Source organism: Pezoporus occidentalis, unplaced genomic scaffold (assembly GCF_034315485.1).
Source record: "Pezoporus occidentalis ecotype Australia unplaced genomic scaffold, CSIRO_AGI_Poc_V1 ctg83, whole genome shotgun sequence".
Classification (NCBI taxonomy): Eukaryota; Metazoa; Chordata; class Aves; order Psittaciformes; family Psittacidae; genus Pezoporus; species Pezoporus occidentalis.
This window is the reverse complement of record NW_026916192.1, coordinates 3065110-3091174: the sequence shown is the minus strand read 5'-3', so window position 1 is coordinate 3091174 and position 26065 is coordinate 3065110. Positions and strand designations below refer to the sequence as shown.

General features: G+C 46.8%; 1 protein-coding gene across 1 annotated transcript; it reads right to left on the bottom strand.

Annotated features, from left to right (window-relative positions):
- Positions 1-1295: 1295 nt before the first annotated feature.
- APCDD1L (APC down-regulated 1 like) lies at positions 1296-19779 on the bottom strand. The gene is made up of 4 exons (XM_062604173.1): positions 19348-19779; positions 6433-6562; positions 5420-5978; positions 1296-3418 (listed from the first exon to the last, which is right to left on the bottom strand). The coding sequence occupies exons 1-4, from the start codon at positions 19382-19384 to the stop codon at positions 2654-2656; spliced, it is 1491 nt and encodes a 496-aa protein (XP_062460157.1). The 5' UTR covers positions 19385-19779; the 3' UTR covers positions 1296-2653.
- Positions 19780-26065: the final 6286 nt, after the last annotated feature.

Genomic DNA, 26065 nt, shown 5'->3' with positions numbered 1-26065 from the left:
TTTTGGATGCAATTTGGGTATTTACATTTTAAAAGAGAAGCTGAGTAATTGGAATGGATGCAAAACAACAAAAAGAGATTCAGAAATGACTGGTGGAGTGTGAAAATGCCTTAGAGAGGCTGAGAGAGAACTCAGATGGCTGAGTTTAGCTACCAGAATTGAGAATGTCTTGATTACAGTGCACAAGTACCTTCATGGGGAGAAACTACTGAACACTGCAGCTCTCTGATCTTAAAACGAGCAACACAATACCAAGCACTGACTGGCAGTGGGAGCCAGGTGAATTCCAATTGGAAAAAGGCACAAATTCTTAAAGAGAGAATAACTGTGTAATTTAGGAATGTTTCTTCAAAAAACTGTGACCGGAACAATAAAAGTTATGATATTTATGCAAATAGCTTTTTCATGGCTTTTTTTACTTTCAGAAGTATACTTAAGCATGGGAGGGAACAGGACAAAGAGGCTCCTGATGAGGCTTTCATAGGAGATTCATCAGCAGAGCCCACCCGTGGTGCAGAACTGTATGTGAGCATCTGGAGCCAGCTGCAGGAGGAGGTGGGACCATTCTCAAGTGCTTGCTGCATAAGTATGTGAGGTTGTCTTGTCATTTCTTACATCATGTTAATCCCATCACCACCCTGAAAGGATCTGTGGTCTTGGAGGAGTTTTTCACACCATGTGGTATCTGAACACTTGCTTTGTAAATGAAAAACAAGAAAGTATCTGCACACAAATCTCATTCTTGAGGGTAAACAGGGCAGGAATTACCTTCCCGCTCTTCCACCCACCCTCCAAAGGCAGCAGAAGCCATGTTCTTGCCCTGGACATCTTTCAGTTCTGCAGGAACATGTATCCTTGCTGACTGGAGTCACAGGAACCTTTGCTCCAGGCTGTAGCACGTGCCTGCTCTGGCATGGTGATGGGAAGCTGCTTTGTTGAAGAGAAAGTCCTGCTACACATATGGTTTATGGAGATACATGCCTGTCCTGCCCCCGACATGCCACAGCTTACAGCATCTCAACAGGGACATCCCAAAGGAGACGCCACGTTCTCCAAGATGCACTTCCACTTCAAACATTTACCCATGGATCTCCACATGGTAGCAGGCAACAAAACCCAACAACTCTTAGAAGCAGGGAGGTGTTCTGGCTGCTGAACTAACCCCTGGAGAAGTCTCCTCCTCCACTAATAGCAGAAGGAACCAAGGCGAGGTAGCCAAGCTTGGCCTTTGTGTTTCACCTTAAAAGTAATGTGCATGATTAATATTTGATCATGCCAGGAACATGCTGACAACATTTATGTCACAATTGTATGCATTTAATAAGCATCTCATTTGAATTATTAATGTACAAATCCCTCAAAAGTATTTTTTGTGTTATAAACCCCATAATTTATCTAAGTATACAAGCTTCAAATTCATACATACAGCATTAAGAAGGTAGCTATTGCATAGTTGGTTTAACAAAATACCCTTTGTGAGTAAGATATAGGCTTATTTGGAAAGGATTTAGCTACTGGGAGGAGGGCTTCTCCACATAAGTTATATGCTTCTTAGCTGCAGCAGACAGGGATTTTAATTTCTTAGTTTGTCCTTGTCAGTAGAAATCAGTTGGACCCGACTATGCTGTCTTGATTCGTGTATCTGCTCAGCCCATCGCTCACTAGAGGCAGATTTATAAAGCATCTCTACAGGAATGAGGCTGGAAGTGACATTTTGATTGAAAGGAGAGCTGGATTAACAACTGCTATGCCAGTAGACTTGCTAAAAGGGAGACAGTAAAATACATGACCTCACAAGGCTTGTAAGTGAGCTTCTGCTCTGCTTGGAACATGGCAAGTGGAGTCACAGTGGACGGGCAGTGATCCGGGGCAGTGCCCAGGTACCAAAGCACAGGCCAGTCCTGCACTGGAAAGCCAGAATAATGCAGCAAGGATGCAGTGTCTGCAGCTGGGTAATGCTGAAGGTTGGAGTGTTCTCCATTTACTGTGTCTTCTTAAGTGACCAGGGTCAGGCGTAACACTCTGCTGACGTAATGCTCTGCCAGGGCTGCTTTCTGTGAGTGGAAGATTGTGTATCGCATCTTTGTGTGTGTGTACATGCACATGAGAACTGCAGAAGATGTCTGCAAACTGAGAAAGGCATGATTAACTCCACCCTTATCAAGAACCCTCGCTGACTGCTTTATCTATTGCTGCCTGACTCTGCAGATTAAATTTGCAAGAGCAGCAATAAGGAGTATGATGGGAGGGAACTTAAAGTCAGAGAAACTCAGCAGCCGATGCTTTGGATGTTCGAATTACATCTGAATCAAGCTCTTGATTAAATCTTAGCGATGTCGAAAGCTCAAAGCAGTAATTGTAATTGATGTCGCTTTTACCCCCCTCATATTGCTAAATTATCTATCGCAATGTGCAGCGCATCCATGTCACTACATTAAAATTGTAGGCAAAGAGGGGAGATGAGGCAATAAAGCCACAGGACAAACAGCATGTAGTCAGGCGTATCTGCTTGGCTTCACTCACTGCTGCTGGTTGTTTTTAAAAGAGTTTCCAAATCTGAAAAGAACTGCTTCCAGATGTGCTCGTTTGAAGGATATAAAAATCACACTAGCACCAAGACTATCTGACTTCTGTGCTGTACCTCAATAGGTAACTAGTCCCATCTTAAAAACAGAAGTGCTATAAACAATAAAAAGGCCACAGGCAAAGGTTTTAGTGCTTCATTCCCATTAGGATCCTTTTTTCCCAAGTATTTTAGACTAACATAGTTAGAGAATTCCTCTGGCGCTCCAGCGCACTGAATCAGAGGTGCCTGATAGGAGGTGGGCCGCTTGTCCGGGCGGTCGGGACTGGAGCCGTCCGTGGGCCTCTCGCCGATGTACAGCAGGCTGCGCTCCTTCGCGTCTTGCTCCGTTTTGAACAGTTCATACTCTGTGTGGGGCAGTCTGATGCCCAAAGCCAGGCACCCATTTGTGGGTGTTATATCCTGCTCCACCCCAGTGCTCCACGAGCCGGCCAGCCCACAGCTTCCAGGTTCGGAGGAGTTCAGCATCGTCACCGTCACCTGGTCCATTGGCGTCACCCGAGCCTGGGTGACTTTAAAAGCCAGCTCTGTGCCACCTCGCACTTTGGAGGAGGGGATGCCTTGCGTGTAATGCCCAGATGCGTAGATGGTAAAAGTCGGCTGTTTGCAGAGCGGGTCGGAGTAGTGGTAGTAGTAACCTTCCCAAGTGTGGTTGTTACCGTGGAAGATGAAGTACCTGGTCAGGAACAGCACCGCGGGTCTCACCTCGCAGTGGGTGCTCACCCAGCTGCCGCTGAGCTGCATCGGCAGCTGCGCTGTGACAGGCAGTATGGGTGGGTGATGCTCATCTGCTCTGTAGATAATCCCACAGGCAGGGCAAGGATGCACATGGTGCTGTACAGACAAAAAAAAGACAAATTGGTGAGCAAAAAACCCTTTCAGGGTATTTACAAAGCTCAAAGTCCCCTCTTACACTCCAGGGTGTTCAACAGCAGTGAACCTGGCCCAAGACATCCAAGCAGATTAAATATGATAAAGCGCTGCCCTGGCTCTTTGCTATTCTGGTCCACTGGGAAGGACAGCAAGGTCTGTGCCTGAGGCTGTGCTCTGCCCTGCGAAGGGCTGCTGAGGACAGGCTGCAGGGAGGAGAGCAGGGCCAGGGCAGAGCTGCTGTGAGGGTAGGGAAAGCTCCCTCCGGCCAGCCAGACTGGTCTCCAAGTTCACTGCAGGCTGCTGCCCTTTCCATGGCAAGGATGTGGGTGCTGGGACAGGCTGGCTACACCCACCGTGTTCCTGCACTGCTTCAGCAAACAATGCAGCCTTTTTGGTGATCCAGAAGGTGAAACCCTACCACTGGGAGGCTGCTGTGGCCATGCTGCACTGCGCTGATGGCAGCCTCTCTGGGACAGCCAACAGCACAGAGCGCTCCAGTTAGCAGGTGAGAGGCAAGGGCTTTGCCAAGCAGCCACCGCAGCGGGCACTGCACCTGAGAGAGAAGGAAAGGACCTACTATAAAGCAAGGACCTGACCTTTGCTGCTTCGTGCAGAGGTCTGAGTCAAACCAGCCCTGCAGCTGATCCAGTGCCAGGAGGGGGGTTGTGTAGCTTGGAATTTTTTCTTATACTTCATCTATCACAACTGATTTATTTTTAAATAGCCAGGGTTTGACCATTATATCGTTTTCCAGAACACGAGCTGATCTTTACTGAACTGTTGTACGCAGCAAGGTTAAATAACTCAGTAGTTAACTGTAGGGTGGGTAATTTACATGCAAGTTGATTGGAGTCTACTGTAATTTAGTCATTTTCAGCTTGCTTTACTGCTACTGTCACGTTAATGAGTGCTGACAGTACACAGTACATTATGGCTAAATAATCCCAGAAGTTGGCAAATATATATGCTCTGCTTGGGCAGGAAATTCTTTGATAATGAAAGGTAATTTGGGGAGAATGGGTTTCTTTAAAGCAGATATAAATTTAAGGGGGAAAGAACGATATTTTCATAAAGGGGGTTAAAAAATAATTCCTGCCATAGCTGTGCAACTCCCCCACACAGGCAAATGGATGCTGGTTCAGAGAAAAGGGAAAAGAAGAAGAAAAATCCTGTGCCCAACAGAATTATCACCATAGACATGGAGCCAAAACTCTTGCTCAGGCCAGTTGTGTGAAGTTATTTCTAATATATGGCAGCTTCTAATTATCGCCAAGTGGTGACATCATGTGCTGGTCCATTGGAGAGCTGTTAGCTGATTCATTACAGCGCTCTGTTCAGAGAGTGCGTTGCAGTATCTTTAGGGTTGCTTTTAAATTAACTTTTAAAAGTGTTTATGTTTACCATCTGGTTTTGCTCAGATATATGGTTTTGGCCCAAGATAACACAAGTTTAACCAGTTTGAGAATGTTACTTTCAAGGGGAGAGGGCTGCTGCTCTGTGGCTTTCAGAGTTCACTTGGTGGAGTTTGAGGTGTGGGGAAAAGTTGCCCCGCTATTTTTAGTGGTTTTCAGCTAATTCAATCCTATCTGGTGAAGTTCAGAGAGGTTTTTTCAGCCCATCTCACTGCTCAGTCATTTCTGAATTGAGTAGCTATGATTCAGATTGAAACGTGCTTGTCTGGAAATCAACTAACCTGGTGCCAAATAAAATACAAAAGAAACTAAGATATAAAATTGAAACAAAATATAAGGCAACCAGGTCTCCTGCTCAGTCTTACATCAAAATGAGTAGGAGCACCCAGGCAGCACCTTGGGGACCTGTATCTCCAGCCCCACACCTCCTCACCCAGTGCCTTGGATAGAAGCAAGCTGACTGCAGGCAGGTGGTATTTTAACTGCAAAGGACATAACAAATGCTTCCCCATGAACCGATGAGGGGACCACATAAAGGCATCACCCTTACCATGGCGCTCTGCAGAGGTCGCTGGTAGCCGGTGGGTCGGTAGTGGAGCCTCTCCAGCCACTCCGTGTGAATGTCCCCCAGGTACAGCTCCTCCACCAGCCGGCTCCCGCTCTGCTGCGGCTGCAGCAAGGGCTGGTAATGCTGCTCCACACGCACCAGGCTGAGCTCGTGCATGGCAAAGCCCAAGGCAGCCGTGCAGTCGCGCTCGGTCTTGGCGCTCAACAGTTCATAGAGGGCTCCGGGAGCCCAAGCGCGCCCTGGGGGCAGGAACCCGCTGCAGCCCTCGCCGGAGGTCTGGTTGATCCAGGAGGCCACCTCCCGCATGGCTTTCTGGCTGTGGAAAACGATGCCGACTTTGTGGAGGTGGTAATCGGCCTCGGTGGCCCCACGCGTGATCCAGGAGGCCTGGCGCAGCCGGAGCTTGCCCTTGATGACCAGTGAGTAGGAGGGGTCGCGGCAGGAGGGGTCCCAGTAGTAGAACTGGTAAGCCTTGAAGAGGCGGTTGGTGTAGAAGAGGTAGGATCGGGTGAGGAACTCGGGCCCTGGCCGCACCTCGCACCTGGGCAGGAAGGCAGAGCTGAGCCACTGCAGCACATGGCGGGTGTATGCAGGGCGAAATCCCTCCCCAGGGCACCCGCATGCGGGAGGAGAGGGGGGCACAGGGGTCTCCCACACCCGGTGGCCACCCTTGGCTGATTTTAAGGCATCTGCTACCAAAACGCAACAGTGCCAGGTGGCGAATCCTGCTTTGTGCCGCACCCCGGGGGGCACCGGAGGGTCGGAGGGGAAGTCGGAGCTGCTCTGCCCGATCGAGCCGGGTGTGCTTACCAAGCCGCACCTAAGGAGGGAGGGAGGGAGGCAGGAGGCTCCATGGGCAGCGGGGGGACCTCGGGCCTCCCTCCGGGGTGGGGCGGGCGCTGGCGAGGGGCAGAAGGGAACAGCCTTGCCTGTTATCGCTCAGCCCCTTGTTTGCACCGGGCTGGCGCGGAGGGGCCGGCCCGGGGGTGCCTTACCCGGTGGAGACCCAGCGTCCCTCCAGGCGGGGCGGCAGCCGCGCCGCGATCCTGGCGCCGTCCTGCAGGTGGCGGAGCTGCTGCCGGCACCGCGGCTCCCAGCGCAGCGGCGGCTCCGCGCCCGCGCAGGCTACGGAGGGAGGAGAGAGCGTCAGCACGAGCACGGCGGGGCTGCAGGTCCCACAGGCACAAGGGCAGCGGGCACGGGACACAGGCACAGGCACGACGGGCACAGGTACAACAAGCACAGGTACAGGTACCCACGTGGAGAATGAAACCCCAGACGCTGCGCTAAGCAGCGGGCTCTTGGTTAAGGCTACAGCGTCTTTAATTCTACTGTTTTCCAACTGAAATTTCATCTGAATCCAACTATTTTTTGATTTAGTCTTCCAATGAAACTGAGTGCTCTTTGCGCATGTTCTCTCTCTCACTATTGTTGAAGCAGTAACCGAAACAGCATGGGAACATCAGGCTCGCCTGTCGCCCGCCATAAGGACAGTAATTCTGTCACTTACCTCATTTCCCATAACAACGGATGTTATTGGCTTAGGGAATGTGTGAACACTCGGCTAAATCCTGAAGACCTTTGCATGCACACATATATAGTACATATATTCCTATATATTATTCACTCTTTACTTAAGCAAACTTCTGCTGCACTCATCACGAGTTTGCTTCGACAAGAAACTTGGGATTTGCCCCTTTTTAACACCACAAAATGAGCTCTCAGTGAAGATCCTCCTCAAACCCCACCAATTTTCTGCTGTGGAACAACTGCAGAGCCCAGTCCCTGGCCCAGGGGTGCTCAGCCCAGCCCAGGGCTGAGGGGGTTCACTTGCTCTTAGCTGCGCTTTGCAATTTACCTAGTAGTGTACTGGAAAATTTCCACCCAGACTGATCCCCTGCATGCCGATGGTCAGGGCACAGGCTGCTTCCCAGCCTGCCATGCAGTTGGAAAGTAAAGTCTTACGTGTATGTACTTACTGCCTTCTATAGAATGCGGATGCAAAGCATTTCTGCACCCTGTGCCTCAGTCAAGGAGAAAAGACACAGTCACAGCTGCTCATCTTAGCCCCTGCGCCACATACTCTATAACCCATGTTGGCGGCAGGATGAATTGTGAATAATTCCTTCCTCCTGCCCAAGAACACCCTAATGCAGTTAATTCGTGTCTCTCTTCAGATGCAGAGCGGAGCTGCTCTGGTGTGCTTGACCACAGGCTGAGTAACAGAGTGACATGTGAGTGACAGCCACTTTATGCTGCTCTTGCCATAGAGATGTGCCCTAACTGCAGATTTTAGGTCTGAACTGAACCTTCCAGCTTGAAAGGATGTTTGGATCTGGTGCGGCTGGGCTGGAGTATTTGAGAGAGGAAAGCAGCCACATTCCATACAACCTGAACCATCCCGTGGTCTTTACAGGGAGCTTTGCCCAAACCAGACCCTTCGCTGGGAATAGAAACCCCAACTATCCAGCTGCACGTGAGAGAAGCGATAGGTGAGACTGCGAAGGGCACAAGCCCAGCCTGGCGAGCACGATCCCTTCCTCCCAAGCAGTGTCTGCAGATCAAGCTGGTGCATGTGGATGTGCTGCAAACCATGGGCAAGGCTACGAGTGGCTGAGCAACACCAGCAAAATCCCCTGGCTCACAAGCTCGGGGTGTAACACACATAAACAGGGTGAGATTCACAGCTGCCGTCTACCAGGAGGCTCCCCCGATTCCCACTGCAAGGTATTCTGAGCCAGGAGCCTCTCATCCCTGCCATCACCACATCCTACACACACACAGGGTTAACCCCGTTACAAATGCACATCCAAGTTTGCCACAAATATAAGCCCTACACCAAGTCAGAGGGGAGCTCAGCAATTCATCTGCTGTGCAAGTCAGAGGCTCCTGAACATGTGGCAAAGCAGAGATATTCCCACTCAGACAGTATTTAATTACTAATCTAGTAATATGTAACTCGAGACTTGGATCTGATGGACAAATTCAGTCACTTCTCTACAGTGCTGCCATTTGCAAAGGTTTTACACGTCACAGTAACGGGGTCCTTGAAATGTGCTTGTGTAGACCTCAGCACACAAGCCCTGAAACTACTGCTAAGGGATTAAACACATGGAAAGCAAAGCCCCCAGTGAAGCAGGAGAGCTGTAACAGAAGCAGCCTACCTACCCAAAGGCCAGTGAAACCAGCACTGGAGTTTCTGTTACCTCACTGTGCACTGGAGTGCATAAACTAGCTGGAAAGATACATTATTAGTGCTGAGGGCTCTTTTTGGAGCAGACTCACAATTGCACTGGTTTTATCATCTTCAAGGGCTGGACGTGGTGAGCATGCACAGCCAGCCCCTTCACAACTGACTGCACTAGGGCTTCCCAAAAGGCAGTTCCTCTGAGTCTTCATACAAAAATGGGAAAATACGGATGACAAACCCCATTCCTGCTAGCTAAACCTTCAACTTGGCAGCTGCATCATGCATGCCAACTGCCCCACGTAGAGCCCATTAGGAGCTGGGGCTGTGTCCTCATCCCAGTTCTGCCATGACTTGGCTTTGTGGCCTCGGGCAAATCTACTCCTGCCTGCTCCTTACTCTTGGTGTTTCTTTACTCACCTTCAGAATATGCCAAGTTTTATGTGACTGCCCCTACCAAGAGGCCTAATTACTGGCAAAGCTTTTGGAGAGCCATCAGTACAGGGACAGACCAAACTGAACTACACTTAAAACAAACATGACATCATTATCCTAGAGAATATGGTAAGCTAAAACACAACTGTATTTGTGTTAGAGGTAACAGACTGTAAGGGTCAGATTTGCTCTTGCTCATAAACCACAGAAAGACTGCAGAGGTCTGGAGACTCTAGAGGTATATAAACTCTATAGAGATCTAGTCTATAGCTGCACCAAAATAACAGCACGATACAGCTCCATTCTTAACTCTCTCACTATGCTCCATGTGTGTTTACTGCAGCAGAAGCTTCAATATTTGACTGAACCGTTTAGTGCTGCTTTTGGCAGAAACACTAAAAGTCTCCATTGTTTGAGAGCACAGAGTCTTTGGGAGCACAATCACGACATTTTCACACTCAATAGAAATGGAAATTTTTATAATCAGGATCGAATTCCATGGGGAAAAAAATCCCAGAAAAACCAAAAAAACAACCCTCTGGAATGTAAATATTTGACATGATGGGAATTCCTCCGGATTTTGTCTTACTTAAGTGTAAACAAGACTCCAAGCTGGGTGCATCCTCAAACCACAAGCTATTGGCTTGTGTCCAAATGTTGTGGCTGCCTTCCTCTCTCAAATACTCCAGCCCAGATCCAAACATCCTTTCAAGCTGGAAGATTCAGTTCCAGACCTAAAATCTGCAGTTAGGGCACATCTCTATGGCAAGAGCAGCATAAAGTGGCTGTCACTCACATGTCACTCTGTTACTCAGCCTCTGGTGAAGCGTATCAGAGCAGCTCCGCTCTCCATCTGAAGAGAGACACAAATTAACTGCATTAGAGAGTTCTTGGGCAGGAGGAAGGAATTATTCACAACTCATCTTGGGGACAAAAATACTCATTCATAGGAAAATCTAAGAATCCTCCCCAACTGTGATCCCTTCCCCTCCCTCGTTATCCCCTCTGTCTGTATAGATTAACCACAAGTGTTTCCAGAGAGCTCCTCACTACAGCAGCTAGACAAAACAGTGACTTTTTCCAGCTTTCCGGTGCGTGCTGCATCCAAAGTATTGGCGCAAAGTCTCCGAGCAATGGGGCTGCACAAGCACTCTGGCAATTAGGAATGCCAGCAACCAGGAACGGCTGCTGATCACTGCAATCAGCAGAAACTGGATCAAGCCTTGAGACAACAGCAGTAGCAGATACTGACCGACTATTCCATACATTCATTTGTACAAGCAGCTTTCAGAAAAATCAGGCCCATGGCTTCAAATGATAGAAAGGCAGAACTGGAAATTCTGCACAAAGTAAACTGGGTAAAATTAAGATGAAAGATTCCTAGGAATTGGCCAAGTGAGAGCCTGCCAGTGGGACTGTGCTAGGTAACTGCTGTGTGCTCCAGATTCAGATCCACTTCCTAGTTTTAAAGGGAAAAAAGTACCAATCAGGAGAGAAACTGTATTTCGCCTTGTTGGAAACAAATCTTGTTTGTGTTCCTCCACGCAGATTGACTGGAAAAAAGCAAAGTTGAGTCACACATCTGTTTCTTTATAAACGGGGGAGAAAATGCATACATTACAGTTTGCACCAAATTAGTTACTGGAGATCGACTCTTCTCCAGAGCTGCATTGCTTAATCTGTCACATGTTGTTGCTTCCTATGGCCAGAATTTATTATTCCCATTTATAATTCTAATGTTTCGGTTAGTCACCCATTCACGGGGATAAGATCAGTGCCTGAAGTCATGGAGCATTACACATTTCTTCATTTAGAGATGACATAAAACCTCTGATATTTTCTGAGGAATGCTCAGACTGGAATGAAATGGACGATAAGAAACATCAATATAGTCTGCATAAGCGAATTACACTTATTCACACGGGCTTCATTAAGAGAAAAGCAGCCTTTCTTTAGCAATTTTCTCTCCTGGGAGCATGCAGAATGTATTTTGGGTTAGCCACTAAAGGAATGAGCCTTCTTTTCAAAGCAGAGAAAGCTGTTTGTATTTAGCAAATCCATTTTTCTTGCATTTGTGTAGAGATTAAGTTAACGGTGCTTTTAATTCACTGAGAATAAGGCCTTCCCAAGAGAACAATTCTCTAGGAAGAAATACATTTTATATTATAATAGTATAAAGTTATAAAACTTAAATATAACCCATTGGGGGTGGAAAACTGTATCACAGCAGAACTTCACATTTTGCCTATCTATCTGCAAACAGAACACAGTTCAGGACAGGACTTAAGCACATGCTTAAGTCTAATTGGTTTCAGTGAAACTTAAGCATGTGCTTGAAATTAAGCCACTGCATGAACATTTTCCCTGATTAGTAATACCTCCCTGAACTGAAGCCAGAATATGGTCAAGTGGTTGAAGAATGATGCCAGTGCTTTCACTACAGTACTGTCTGGCTTCTGGAAATGTATTTCTATTATTCATCCCTTATTTGTCTGTAAAATGGGTATAATTACATACAGTTGTTTCAGAGTCTGATGCTCAGTTCATGGTATTTGTAAAAATGCTTTGAATTCAATCTGTGTTTTTCAGTTCTTCTTCTAAGGCTGGCACAATAAATGTATTACATTAGCTATCGCCAGAGAGCATCACCTTGAGTTTCCTGGGCATAACAGAGCATAATCATAGGTGAAATTCTGCAGCTCCTAAGAGGGAATTCAGCTGACTCAAAATTCCCAAGCAGCTCAGGATTTTGATTTTCAAAACATGCTTTCACTACATACTTGCAACACACTGGAAACAGGTTCAGACACTGTATTCTATGGCTTCAGCCTGGCTGTGGGCATTGCCAGATTTGTCTGATGCCCACAATTAAGTAGTGAAGCACTTGTGGTGAGTTGACTGGAGGATTTTGAGGCACCACAGAAGTAACTATTTTCCTCTTAGGATCATGGAATTATTTATTTCTTCTGCAACTGTCATGTCTAGCAATAGATAACAAGACAGATGGGACTGTGGTAGCGAAGGGGAGAAGAGAGAAGGTATTATCTCCTGCACCTCAGCATCTTCAGTAGAAATCACATTTCAATAAAATGGCTTCTTAAAACTGCCTCCTCTGTTTATCCCAAAGAAGAAAACCAGGCCTAACACTGTAAATGGGATTGCAGGGCTTAATTCCAGTTTCACTGGAGTCTGGAAACAGGAAAGAGCTCATGACTACATCAGCACCTTATCCAGATGATGCCCATCCCCATAAGTAAACTCTGCACTTGGAGATCGAAGGGATACAAGGGAGAAATGGGATACGGGATATTCTCAAACGGGGTGAACTAAGCAGCACACATAAGAGTTGGTGTAGAGGACCTGTGATGACAAACAAAAGCACTAGAGGTGATGACCTCTCTTCCCAAGAGGTCTCCTACAGTTAATGTTAATCGAAACGCCACACTTCTCAGTTACACAACAGAGCTTTACTCAGCACGTACTCACTGTCCTGACAGTTACAGGAGCCATTTCATTTCATGTTTCTCCCACCCCTGAGAAGGTTGTGCTCACACGCAGAAAGAGGAGTCACACACTCCTTCCACAGTTACACTGGTCAATGCCAAAAGATTCACCAGAGAACATTCCATATGGCTCGATGACCCCAGCTGGCCCAGCCACTGTGCCCAGCTCAGCAGTGACCAGCCCTCAGCTCAGGGCTCCCCAGCAACAATTCACCACCTCCACACAAACCTACAGGACAGAGTCTGGAGAGGGGGATCGTCAATCAGGAGCCGTAAGAGCTAATGGGGTAATTGTTCTGTGCCGCCTTCTTTTTGTCATCGGTAAGCACTGAAGAAACCAGATGGGTTCAGGCCATGCTAACACATCATGGCTTGTGTTAAAACGCCAACTGGTATTGACATATAAGTCTGGCACAGAAAATATATAACCAAAACCCAACAGAAACCAAACAAAAGGAGGGCGATGCCAGAACTTTCTTCCTTGAACACCGGTGAAGGTTTCAATTTTCATTTGGTGAGATAGGTGAGACCTTAGTAATATGATCTCTAATCCTCTGGGTACCTATATGGTACCCTGTGTACCTATATGGTGAGAGTCTGGTGAGAACACATGGGGGAAAGCATTCATTTTCAAAGCCAAAACAACCAAGTCCAAGGCTGAATATCCCAGAGGTACTACTCTGATACAGTTAAATTCTAGTTGGAATTCGTGTTCTTTCCCAATGGGAAATATTAGACATATCTTCCTTAATTTAGACAAGCTGGAAACTCATTAGAAAATACAACACATGGTTTTGAAATTAATGCCACCGTGTCAATCTGAATGTATAGAGCACCCATGCAGTTTCTGGCACTTCCCTCAAACCCCTGCACAGACACTCTATTAGTGGCTATTGTGGCCATTTTTAATACTGATGGCTAAGCATATTTTTTCCTGGAGTGCTTTGAAGAGCGGAACCAGTAATCAGGCCATGGCTTGGCTATAAAATGCCAACCTCATTTTAAACGTCTAAATCACTCACACAGACCATGAGTGCTGGGAGGACCACCCACCATACAATATTAACATAAGTATAACATTTACCCAAAGCAAAATGAGCAACTGGAACGGGTGGGAGCTGAGAGAACAACAAAAAGTGATTAGAGGGTGGGAGGGATTGAGTTACGAAGGAAGATTAAAAGAGCAGAGTGCATGTAGCCTGGCTGAGTGACGGCTGGGGCAAGATGGACATGATAACAGCCTATAAATATTCACAAAGCATAAACACCAAGGAAGGGAAGGAATTCCTTGCAGTGAATAAAGAGGTTCTGTTGGGAGAGAATGAAGAGAGACAAAAATGTGGCTTGTGTATCAGGGTGAACTTCTTGAGGCACAATCTAGTAGGCAGCACAAGTCCACTTGCTTGGCAGGATTTGGAAGGATTGAACAAAGCATTAGTACTGCAGGGAATAACCCACTCTTGGCAGCGAGTTGGCGGGATACTCTGAGTGGCCTTTCAGTCTCCCACAGCCATGGAGCTGTCCCAGTACCCTGCTCCCACAAGAGACAGCTGCTCTCCTGTGCAAGCACGTTGTTCACCATCCTGCTCACCAATATCACTGCCTGGCCGCCACAGGACTACACATACGCAATCAACTGTAATAGGTATTAAACCACTGGACACAGTTAGGAATCCCAGTAGGTCCCTGCAATGTCAAGTACTCACTGCTGAAAATCTAAGTCCAGGAAATTAGATTATAAACCCACTAAAGCAAGAACAATCCTTTTGTTCTCTCCTTATTTAGCACCTAACACAACAGGATTCTTGGCACTGGTGCAAGGACACTGTTTATAGTAATAAAAATAGGATCTAGGAGGCTACTGGACTCCTGCAAAGCCAAGGATGAGAAGGGCATTCAAAAGCAGTCATAGCTGAAGGTACCCTCAGAAAAAAAATATCTGCAGAAAGGTGGTAAACTGATACACAGCCCACAGCAGAAATACACACACATGTTTAACTTGGAATTAAAGTGACCACAGAAAAAGGTTACTTGTTCAGCTGAAACACAGAATTAAAAGCTACTCCTAGCATGTGTTTTGGGGTCTGGGTGTGGTTTCTAGATAGCCTGAAATTTCAGTCTACTGTTTCGCCTGTCATCATTAGCCAAGTTTTGATGTGTGCCAGTTCTCTTAAACACTGCCAACACATGCTAAAATCAAAGTTGACATTCAACCTACGTGCTGCATAACCTAATAACGGGACCTGTGCTACTCAAATCTAACAAGAGCTTTCCTGCAGCACAACTCTGCTGTCGTTTACATTTTCATCCATCTTTTCCAGGAGTCCAACAGGAAAAAATGATTTTTTTTTCTCTGAAAAGCTTTAAAAATAACATGTCATTGTGTTTTTGTATCAACAGGGAAAAAGAGACACTTCAAAGACAGAACCTGCCAGTGTCCACCACTTGTGGATTTAGTAAGAGTGTGAGCAAGGTAAATCCAATTGCCTCAGTGGGGAGCTTGATGTACACATTGATCTCAGAGTACAGGATAAAAGCCCACTTCCGAAGATCTCTGTCTCTGACTCAGACAAGGCCGAAATGTCACCTGCTTGTCAGTGTTTCTCATTAATTCAGTAGAAAAAGTCCACATAGGGAACTTTTTCAGTGTTCAACCAAGCAGACAGTGTGAAGTTTAAAGCATTATTTAAAAAACTAGACTCAAGCAAATGTCTTCAAACACTTGGTCATGAGACATCTGCTCTCATGAGACCTCACCTGGAGCATTGTGTGCAGTTCTGGTGTCCTCAACATAAAAAGGACATGGAACTGTTGGAACAAGTCCAGAGGAGGCCACGAGGATGATCAGGTGCTGGAGCACCTCCCGTATGAAGAGAGGCTGAGGAAGTTGGGGCTGTTCAGCCTGGAGAAGAGAAGGCTGCGTGGAGACCTCAGAGCAGCCTTCCAGTATCTGAAGGGGGGCTATAGGGATGCTGGGGAGGGACTCTTCATTAGGGACTGTAGTGACAGGACAAGGGGCAACGGGTTCAAACTTAAACAGGGGAAGTTTAGATTGGATATAAGGAAGAAGTTCTTTACTGTAAGGGTGGTGAGGCACTGGAATGGGTTGCCCAGGGAAGCTGTGAATGCTCCATCCCCGGCAGTGTTCAAGACCAGGTTGGACGAAGCCTTGGGTGACATGGTTTAGTGTGAGGTGTCCCTGCTCATGGCAGGGGGGTTGGAACTGGATGATCTTAAGGTCCTTTCCAACCCTAACTGTTCTATGATTCTATGATTTATGTACTACCACAGGAGTTGTAAGTTGAGAGCTGTTGTTGCACTGATCCAAAAGTCTAATAGTGCCACAGCAGCTGAGCTTCACTAAAGCATTCTCAGTTTCAGATGGATTCAAACCGTGATGATCTAATAAGCTATTCACTGAAAATGAGAAAGCATCATTATGAAAGACATGATTATCACACTAGCACCCTGCTAAAACTCAAAAATAATGATGGATTTCAACCCTTATCACTGGATGCTCTGAGCACTGGCATTTCAAAGAGACACCAGAGTTTCTTTCCTGATACACAGAAACAGAACTTTCCTAATTTTACATTTGAGAGTGTGAGGCCTTTTAACTTCTTAAAGAAAAAAAAAAACACAGACTGTAGATCCCTAACCCCTCAGATCTCACACAGTCTGAACTGGGTAGTGAAGGAGCTGTTCTACGAATCACATTTTCAGTTTCTGGCAGCACTCTTAGCCTACAGAAGAAGGGTAACGCATTAAAATCCTCACATTCTCACTGTGAGTTTCTTGGTATTGGAATGTCTCAGATACATCATCTTAAAATCATGAAGCTAGGAATTGTCTTTTTTCATACCTTTCTCTTCCTTGGCAAGTAAGTAAGAAAACCAAAGGAATTGTGTAACAGCATTGTGTAGGTGCTTCCTAATTTTGAGGTTGATTTGGGCAGTGATTGTATCACGTCCATGAAAGCACTGTCTTTATAGATGACATATGCTATGTTGTGGGGAAACACAGGATCCCACTGAAAGCAAAATCTCTTTCCAAACTTTGTTCTGCCAGATGCAGCCTCCCCTAGCATTGGATTCCAGCTTTGGTTTTCTTCACAGCAATTTCTGGCTTTTGAAAATCTCCTTACTCAACAATTTGTGCTTGTGGGGAAAATATAGAAACCACACGATATTTTTTTCACTTGTGCTTTTTTTACATCTCAGCCCTCGTTTTATCTATATCCATATACTTTGAAACAGGGCTAACCTGCAATTATTGAAAGAACAAATAGAGTCATATCACACAACCCAGCATAATATATTAGCTGTTGAGTTTTTGGCCAGCTTGAGAAATGAAGATGAAACCTGCCAACCTGGTAAATATAAATGAGCTAAGTAAACTTTGCCTAACAAACATCTGAACCAAAGACAATTATGTTAATTTAACAGTATGTACATAACAGTATGTACATACATATGCATGTGGAAACACATGCACACATTGCAATATTGAATGTATTACTATCATTTATGGGATTGTCTTCCTAATCTCATAATTGAATGCGAGTGCCGATCTTATCTGACCTCAACACTGTAATTTTCAAACTTAAAAATAAACACTGAAAGCAAGAATAGATCTTTTATGTTAAAGCCATGTAGGAGAAGCTACACATGAAAAACATCAGCGTGGTGTTCCTGGAAGACTTTAATGAAAGCTTAGGTAAAACTCAGCAGATCTCTGGGGACATTTTCAGGAATGAGTGATTCTTTTCTGAAGGAGACTCCAACATCAGATCCAGTTACCTACCTAAAGTGCTTTTTCAACTAATTATGCACCAGTGTCATGCTCTTGATGATGTTCAGTTTTATGCAAAATACAGAATGCCAGCCCTTTCACAGTGAAGTCACTGGCAAACCCTGTTTGGACTTTAATGAGCCATGGATCTGACTTTGCTATTTAAGTATATGTTTTAAGGTCCAGCTTCTGTTCTTACTGAAATAAATGGAAATTCCCCCACTGACATCACATGGAAGAAGTACAGGGTTTAAATTAGATTGGACTAAAATAAATTGTATGAGGATTTAAGAAAGTATTCTAATTAGACTTAAGTGAATAGTCTTACATAATGCAGTACAACAGATCTCTGAGAGAGCAACTTGAACTAGTAAAATACACAGAGAAGGAGAATATGTATTTCTCAACCGTTAAGCCTTATTTTTGGGGAACAACATATGACAAAGACCTCGCATAAGAACAGAAAAATAACCCTATAGAAGTACCATGCTTAGAGGTTTCTTTCTGCAGTCTGGTCCTTTACACCTAATGCAAACAACATCCAATCACTTTCACTACACAACTCTTCTGCAATGATCACTAAACTAAGCCCTGAGCTGCAGAGGCAAGTCAGTGTGGTATACTGCTGCCCAAAACCTCAGATGAGTAAACTAAGTGGTGGAAAGGAAGCTAGCAGCAGGAAACCCAAGTGTCTGTGTTTCCAGTGTCCAGACTGCACTGGGGCCTCAGGGGCACCATCTCACCCTTTCTTTCACCTGCCCTTTCTGTTTGGGCGTGCAGAGTCTGAACCAAGGGTCTCCCTTGCATTTCCTAGGGAAATACTCCAAGGATGGAGGAGCTTTGCTCCTCGTTGTAAACAGAAATCATTTTGCCTTTTTTTTCACAGCACAGTTGTCTTTGTTCTCCCATATGGTCCCTTAAGCCAGAACCTTTTCTTCTGAAACTGCTCCAAGAACTGTGGGGTTGAAAGATGCCTTTCTGAAAGGGAGCCGCAGTGTTGCAGCCTGTGCTGCTTGAGGCTCTGTGTGCAGCTGGGGCTCCCTGGCATGTCCCTGGAGCAGGAGACTACTTGTGAAGTTGTCCTTTGCTGAGGCAGGTGTTGGATCCTCCCAGGAGTAACTCCCAATTCCCAGTGAAACACCACTGACAATCACCTCTGAGACCTTCCTCCATCTAAACTCGGCTCCAGCACTCACGGTGCTCCGTGCTCCGTACCGGAGCAAGCTGCAGTGGCACAGGGGAAGCCCCACAGCGTTTCGGGGGCAGTGACCCCGCAACTATGGGAGCCGAAGGTGGGACCCGGGTGCTGCTCGGCACCCTTCTGGCATCTCCACACGCCGCTCCGAGGGCACGGCTTAAGGGAAACCCCTCGTCAGGGGGACTGTGCCCCCCCGCACCCCTCGGGCCCCACAGCTCGGCAGCATCCCCGGGGCTCGGGCTCCCTCCGGGGCTCTCCCCGCCCGTCCCCTCCGCGGGCACACGGCGGTAGATGGGGCAGGGCAGCGCGGAGCACAACCGGGGACGCTCCGGCCGGACACCGCGGGTGCGCACGGCGGAGAAACCCCCGTCCCGGGCCGGGCGGGGCGCGGCGAGCGGAGCTCCGGCACCAGGTGCCTCCTGCCCCGCCAGCACGGCCCGGGGACACCCCGCGGAGCCCGTCCCGGAGCCGCCTCGCAACTTCCCTGCGCTCTCCTGGCAACCTTCTCGCACCCCTCGCGCCTTTTCTTTGCACCCTCTTTGCCATCTGCGTGCTCTCTCCTTGCAGCTTTCCTGCACCCTCCTTGCCATGCCGTTGCGCTCTCCCTGCACCCTTCTTGCACACTCCTCGCTATCTCTTTGCGCTCTCCCTCGCACCCTAACTCCTCACACCTTCGCAGCTCACAGGTGAAGGGAGATGCCGGGGAGGCCCCCGAGGGGACGGACCCCGACTCCGACACCCGCTCCCCCTCCCCTCCACCTATCCCGGAGCGGCAGCGGCCGCCGGTGGCACCTACCTAAGAGCAGCCCGGCGAGCCACCAGCACCGGACCATGGTGGCCGCTCTGCTTCGGACCCGAGCCGGCGGCAGGAGAGGCGCGGTCGCCGCCAGTGCCCGCGGAGCTCAGCGGGGCGCGGCGCCCGGCGGGGCAGCCATGGGCCGCCTCCGGCGCTCCGGTGCCCGCGGCGGCGGGACCCCGGCTTCGGCCGGCGGGAGGCTGAGCGCGGCGGGGCAGGCTCCGGAGCGGTCTTGCTCAGCCCAGAGGCTTTGCAAAGGGAGGAAAGAAAACAACGAAAAAGAAGTGTTTTCAAATCAACCACCACAGCCACCCGCCCTCGCCGCGCAGCGCGTCCCCCCGGCCGCTGATAGCTCGAATGGAGCTTGGCAGCCACAGGTCCCAGTTGCCAGAAGAGGTGGAGACTCCGCCGCCTGCGCCCCACATGCGGCCGCGCACCGCACGCGCGGGGGGGGAGGAGGCTTGACCCTCCTCGCCTCCGGTCATTGGGGCCCGCGGCTCGGGCGGCACCGGCTCCTCCGCGGCCGAACCGGCATCCGCCCCTCGCGACCGGCACCCCCGCCTCGGGGACCGGGCTTTGTCCCTCAGGAACCGGCCCCGACGGCCTCCCTGTGCGTGGGGCGCAATGGCTGCAGCGTCCCGCTCTGCGCCTCAGGGTCCCCGCGGTGGCCCAGGGAGGGTGTCACCCCTGCCTCGACCTCACCCGTGGCGGTGGGGCTGCCCCGGCTACACCGAGGCCTTGGGGCCGCTGTGGGTCCTGGGCTCTCCTTTGTGGGGCACTGTGAGGGGATCCCCGCAGCCTCATCCTCCTGCTCACTGCAGGCCCAGTGTGGCTCCCTGAGGCCCAGCAGCCCTCCATTGTCTTCAGCCTAGGCTGCCAGGGTCATGGATAGAATGGGGCCTAGAGAGCCTAGAAACCTCAGTATCCTTTGCTGACAAAATACGGGACCTTTTGAAAGCAACCCACCTCAGGCAGAACTCACCGAGGGCCCTGGCGATCATGCCAGCCAATTCCCTCTCCATTACACAACTGAGGCCCACAGATAAAGGGCTTATAATCAGATCTTGGCATGAAACTGAGCACAGATCTGAACTTGGACAAGTCTAGGACAAAACAACATTTCTCCTTATGTGTATTGGGGATTAGCAGTGAAGCAGTCTGTTTGCTGTCCTTCAAACACAGTAAAATGACATGGTTCCAATAACATGAGAGCTCAGTTGTATGTGGAAGCCGTGAGGAGAAGAGGCCATGGTGGCCCTGGCAGTCTTAACACTCATGATGGTGCCAGCACTAAAGGTTGGACGTTATGTGCATTGTTCCAGACTGAAAAACTAGGTTCACTTTTTGCAAATGAAGCAAAGACATGAAAATACACCTATCTCCCCAGCAGAGCCCAGGGCCCTGCACACCCACTTTTCCTGCTGTAACTGCATGTTTCACTGGCTAAAGGGGAACTGCAGGGAAGAAAAGAAAGCTGGTCTCCAAGTTCACAGCAGTAATCCCGTTAATTGCAGTGAGGAGAAGCAAGGCCTGATTCTGCAGTCCCATACTTGCCGAGCAGAGGCTTCAGCATGCTGGGGTGAGTGGGTTTATTACTTGCTCAAAAGTAAAGCATGACATCTTTAATGTGAAGTGCGACAGACCTTTCTGTCATGGGTGCCTCAAGAATTAAAGTTGAATGACACTTGCCAAAATAAGAATCACAAAAATCCATTTGTAATGCAGGCACTCTTTTTGCTAGCTGATGGTTTTATCTCATTTTATTTCTCAGATTCCCCAAACCAGTCATTCTCAGTAGATGTCCAGACCACTGTGGTTTCATTATATTTACAAATACATAAATTATTGAGTGCATAGGCAAAAAAACTAATCATCATAATGATGCTAGAGAGAAAGGAGTAATTTTGCAAGAAGTTACCTTTACAAAGCAGGACATGTTCTTTTCCAATGTAGTCAACTGAAACCCACAAAAATGATGTACAGGTGATCTACCAGTAACGAACTTCAGTCATACGACACCTAACCTCTAATGCTAATCTCCTTTGTTTCTTTTGGAGTATTTTGAGAACATTTGTTTGAGGGAGGGAGTAAAACCAAAGCAGAGTAGCTTTTACACAGGTGGTTGAAAATTATAATAATCACATGTAAACTATCATGGGCTTTTGTCATATATCACACTAACAGGGCATAGTGGTAGTTTCTTTCATATGGCCTCATTTATCCCTGCAGCTCTGAAGTGACCTTATCAAAGTGACCAAACCATAGGCACTTTGTCTTTGGTAGAATTCCTCCTGCCATCATTGTGTTGCGGAGCTGCCTGAGCACAGACATGCAGCTGTTTCGCAGCGTGCTGCCTCAGGAGTATGACAGGAGTGCCACAGCCTGTTAGAAATACCGTGAGGATTTAGACAGGCAATCAAGTCTTCCAACCTGGAAGTCTGCCAGGACATCAGGCTTAAATTCTCAACTTGTGTAAAAATTGCTGGGTAATCTGCAGCTCCTGCAGAGGACCAGCAATGTAAAAACGCCTGTAATTTTTATTATCAAATAATTACAGACTACCTGCTGGGCAGAGCACGTGGAGGGAGACAATTGATTGCAAATAGCCTATAATTCCAGCAGAACTGTGTGGCCCGATTTACGCGTTCAGAGTGAATATAAGTTGTTCCTGTTGTGATTGAGGAGCACTTTACTCATAGTGCTGTAAATACACAGCTGCAGGGTAACTGGGAACCAAACCAAGGTGTTTTTATATTAGCTATGCTTCACTTGCCTGGCACCTTGTGTAATATTCATTCCCCTGCAAAACAGGTACAGAATACTTGAACTCAGAATCATGCACTCTTTTTAGCAATACAGGTCAGTGAGTTGCCTGGCCCCCGAAGGCCAAATATTTTCTCTTCCCCTTGCCAGACTAACAAGAATAGGCAACCACACATGAAAGCAGCAGCCCAGGGAACCAAAGATTAGTAAGCCAATAAGAAAATACTGTTTGTCTGAAGAAAGTGGTCCTCTAAATAGACACTCAGGTCCCCAGAAAGCCATATCCATAAGCCATAGCAACTTTGCTTCTGAAGTTCAGTCTCTTAAGAGGTAATACCAAGGGATATAATGTTTGCAGAGCTGAAAATACTGGGTGTGCTGAAAGTGCTGAGTATGTGCATTTACAACCAATGTTTACACTGTAGAACTACTTGCACTCCAGTTTCAGGGGTGTATTTGATGGGGCTCTGGGAATTGGTATGCCCTGACAGCTTTCTAGGATAGCCTGTATGTTTAGGCACAAGACTACTGCAAAAATGTTAGTGAAAGTAGAACTTAGTGTTCTTTTATGTAAAAGATCTTTCTTAACATTCAGACTCTGGTTTCATCCAGGTAATTTCAGCTGCTAGGGATAGTCACCTGTAAAATGTGGTTCTGCATCAGGGCAGAGTGTAAAGGCACAGTCAACATCTTTCTCAGTGTCTGTGAATGAGTTTCAATCTATGGTTTCTTTTGTCAAGTCTCAGCCCAAAATAGATGGAATTGAATAATAAATCTCTGTTTTGAAGGGGCTGGGGGAGAAGAGCTAGGCATCCCTCATGGCAAGAAGATTGAATCTCACGGGGAAACTCTGGAGGGAGCTATATACATTTAACACTCTGACTCACCAACAGGTGGACTGTGATGCGGAGTTGGCAGGTGGGGGCCGAAAAAAAATATAAAAAAGCTATTAAAAACCCAAACAAAACTGGAAAGGATTCTAGAATTTATCAGGAAAAAAAAAGTTGCAGAGTCTATTTTTTTCACTCTTAAATAAAACCGATTAATACATGCAGAGGATTCTTTATCAGTAATGCAGTATACAGAGCCTTTTTCTCATTAACTCTCATAACATGGCCAAAGGAAGATAGAATTATTTTCCCCACAGGAACACCGGGACCAGGGACGATACATTTTGCTTGAACAAATAAATGGTGTCATCAGTGCCCGTCTTAGGACATCTCCCAGCTATAATATGCAGTACTGAGTACCCTGTTTCTCTCATTTCATCACAGAACAATAGTTCCCTGCTGTGCAATGTACTGTATTATTGCCACACTCTTTGCCATTAGTAAAGAAAACGTGACACTGCTCTCCTTTATCACCCCCCATTTCTTATGCCAACCTAATCTCAAGCACATGATTTCCTCTTGCCTTTTTGTGATTGGACTCTGTCATTTGAGGCTGCTGGTGATACAGACAGAGATTGCTCATGCTTTGGTTGTCTTTATCAGCCACCTGAGATGAACACGTTCTGACAGTGGAGCAGTGAAGGAAATATCACCTTCCTTTAGTCTGTTATGTTGTGCTATTCACTGAGAAGCAGCATTAAAAGAAATACTGCAGAGTCATACGGTGCATACCTGGTGCACTTCACAGAGTAACAACAGGAAAATGTGAATAAACCTTCAACGGGCACCTGGCTCAGTGTATGTATTTATATGCTAAAAAGCACTGGAGTATTATTTACATGCTTAGCTGGGGTTTGTCCTTTCTAGAGAAGTCTGGACTGCTACCTGTTATACTTGGCTCGCAATGATTTAAATAAGAATTTATAGACCCTAAACCATCTGCAAAATGTCCCAGTTCTTCAAGGCCAATGTAAATGCAGTGAGGGGGGAAAACCACAGAAAGAAAAGGCTAACAAGGCTTCTCCTTGCCACCTCCTTGGCACATTTTATAATTAACTTTATAATGTCTGAGAGCAAAGGTTTGAAGCAGATAAACCTCCTGCATCCTTGGAGGTAATTGCAGCAGTTTGCATAGCACATTACACCAGAAGCAACTTTCTTTGGTTTCATTGCACTGCAAGTTGTTGTGAATATGTGCACTGTAGGGCACTGTGGAGCACTGGCTTCACATCCCAACATGAAAGCAGCTTGCTGTGATTTGTATCATCATGCTAATCAGGAACGTGCATTCATTCAAGGTCCCTTTTTGAGGGCAGGGGAAAAAGGAAGAATCAAAAATGAGCCAGCTTTCTATCTTGTGCAAGGTGCCACTGGTTTCCAAAGTGTGAAGGGATTAAGCCTGTCATTAGTTTTTACAGACACTATAAAAGGCAGCCAGAGGAGAGATCTTGCTGCTTGCTGTACTGAGAGCTGCAGGTGATAGAATCTTCGTCTGCCCTCGAACTCTATCAGCATTAAGGAAATTTAAAATTTAAATAGATCTTGAAACTCTAGCCCACATTTTCTTATGAATGACAGATCCTTCCTGCCCTCAGTCCACCACATTTCTCCAAGCCTGAAAACTGACTCTTCCTTCTTAACAGCAAAAAGTGGGAAAGACGTTTGTGGTCTGGTGGTTACACCATGGGGTTGGGAAGCAGAAGAAGTGTTGTTTCACATCTGGGCCAAGTTTCTTGTTCACCATGGACTTGATCCTGCCAAATACTGAGCACCCATTGATTTTTCAAGGCCAAGCCTTCACACAATTCATGTGAGTCCAAGTTCTTGTTCCAAAGCAAAAACTGGGCCTGTATTCAAAAATATTGGTGCTGATTCTGTGGTTATGCTGCTTCCTTCACAATCCCAGCAGCCCCGCATTAATTTCCATTCTCCCTTCTAGTGACATGAGAGCTGGGACAGTCATACTCCAACACTTGACACCTCCTAAGCCCTGATTCCTCATTAAAATTTCATTTTACTCCCCTCTGGGGTTTAGCTTTTACAGATTAGTGGGAGGTCCGGCTCTCTTCTGTTTCTGCCCATACTCAGGAAGGGAGAATAATAACAATCTGGAAAGAAATTGCTTTTATTCCTACAAATTGCAAAATCACCACTGGCTCTGACATTTGGTAGAGGAGAAGCTACTATACATACAGATATAGTCTGTACTGAGGCTGGTTTCTGCAGCATGTGTCTTAGAAACAACAAGCAAGCATAATCATATAGCTAGTCTGATTTCTGGTTTATTAGAAAATTAGGATTGTAGGAATTTAGGTGCTAGTTGCTTTTAAATACCTTAGATGTGTAATTTTATGTATGTTTTCCATCGATCTTGTGGTGACTGTGAACTAATTCTAAGGTTCTACAAAAAATAACCAAGAAAAGCAGGTTGTGTTGAAAGTGACTCCATGGGAGTCCCTGAATCCTAAAAGACTGGAAACCACCACTGAGAGCAGTGGATGGCTTATTTAGATTGGATATGACCCCTTTTTTTGCATCTTTATGTGTAATCCAGTTCTCAGTGTAAGATTTCAATGTAAGAAGTGCCAGTTGCACCGCTGCATGCAGAAAACTGCACAGATCTGGCTGACTCCAAAGGTCTGTGTCTGCAAGCATGGCCTCTGCCATTCTGCAAAGACAGAGAAAATAAGAGGGAATTTGGGCCATCAGTAAAGAAAGGTAAAATAACCCTATCTTTGTTCACTGACTATAGTAACCATAAGCAGCTGTTAAAACATATTGGAGTGTGTTAAAAAACCTAAGCCTTTCTGTTGTACCTAGTCCAGGGCTGTTACAATAAGGCTTGTTTTCTCCTCATTAAAATAATCATTTGCTCATTATGTTTAGGAAGATAAATGTTCTCAAGGCACATAATGATATCAGCAAAGATAAATTACAAAGGCCACCAGCCAAATTCATGCTACTGTGAGGAATGCATTGTAAATCATTGCAGCAGACACATCTAATCTATAAAAGCAGTGCTAGTATGCACCTGCTCATGGCTTGAGACCAGCCCCTTCATCTTA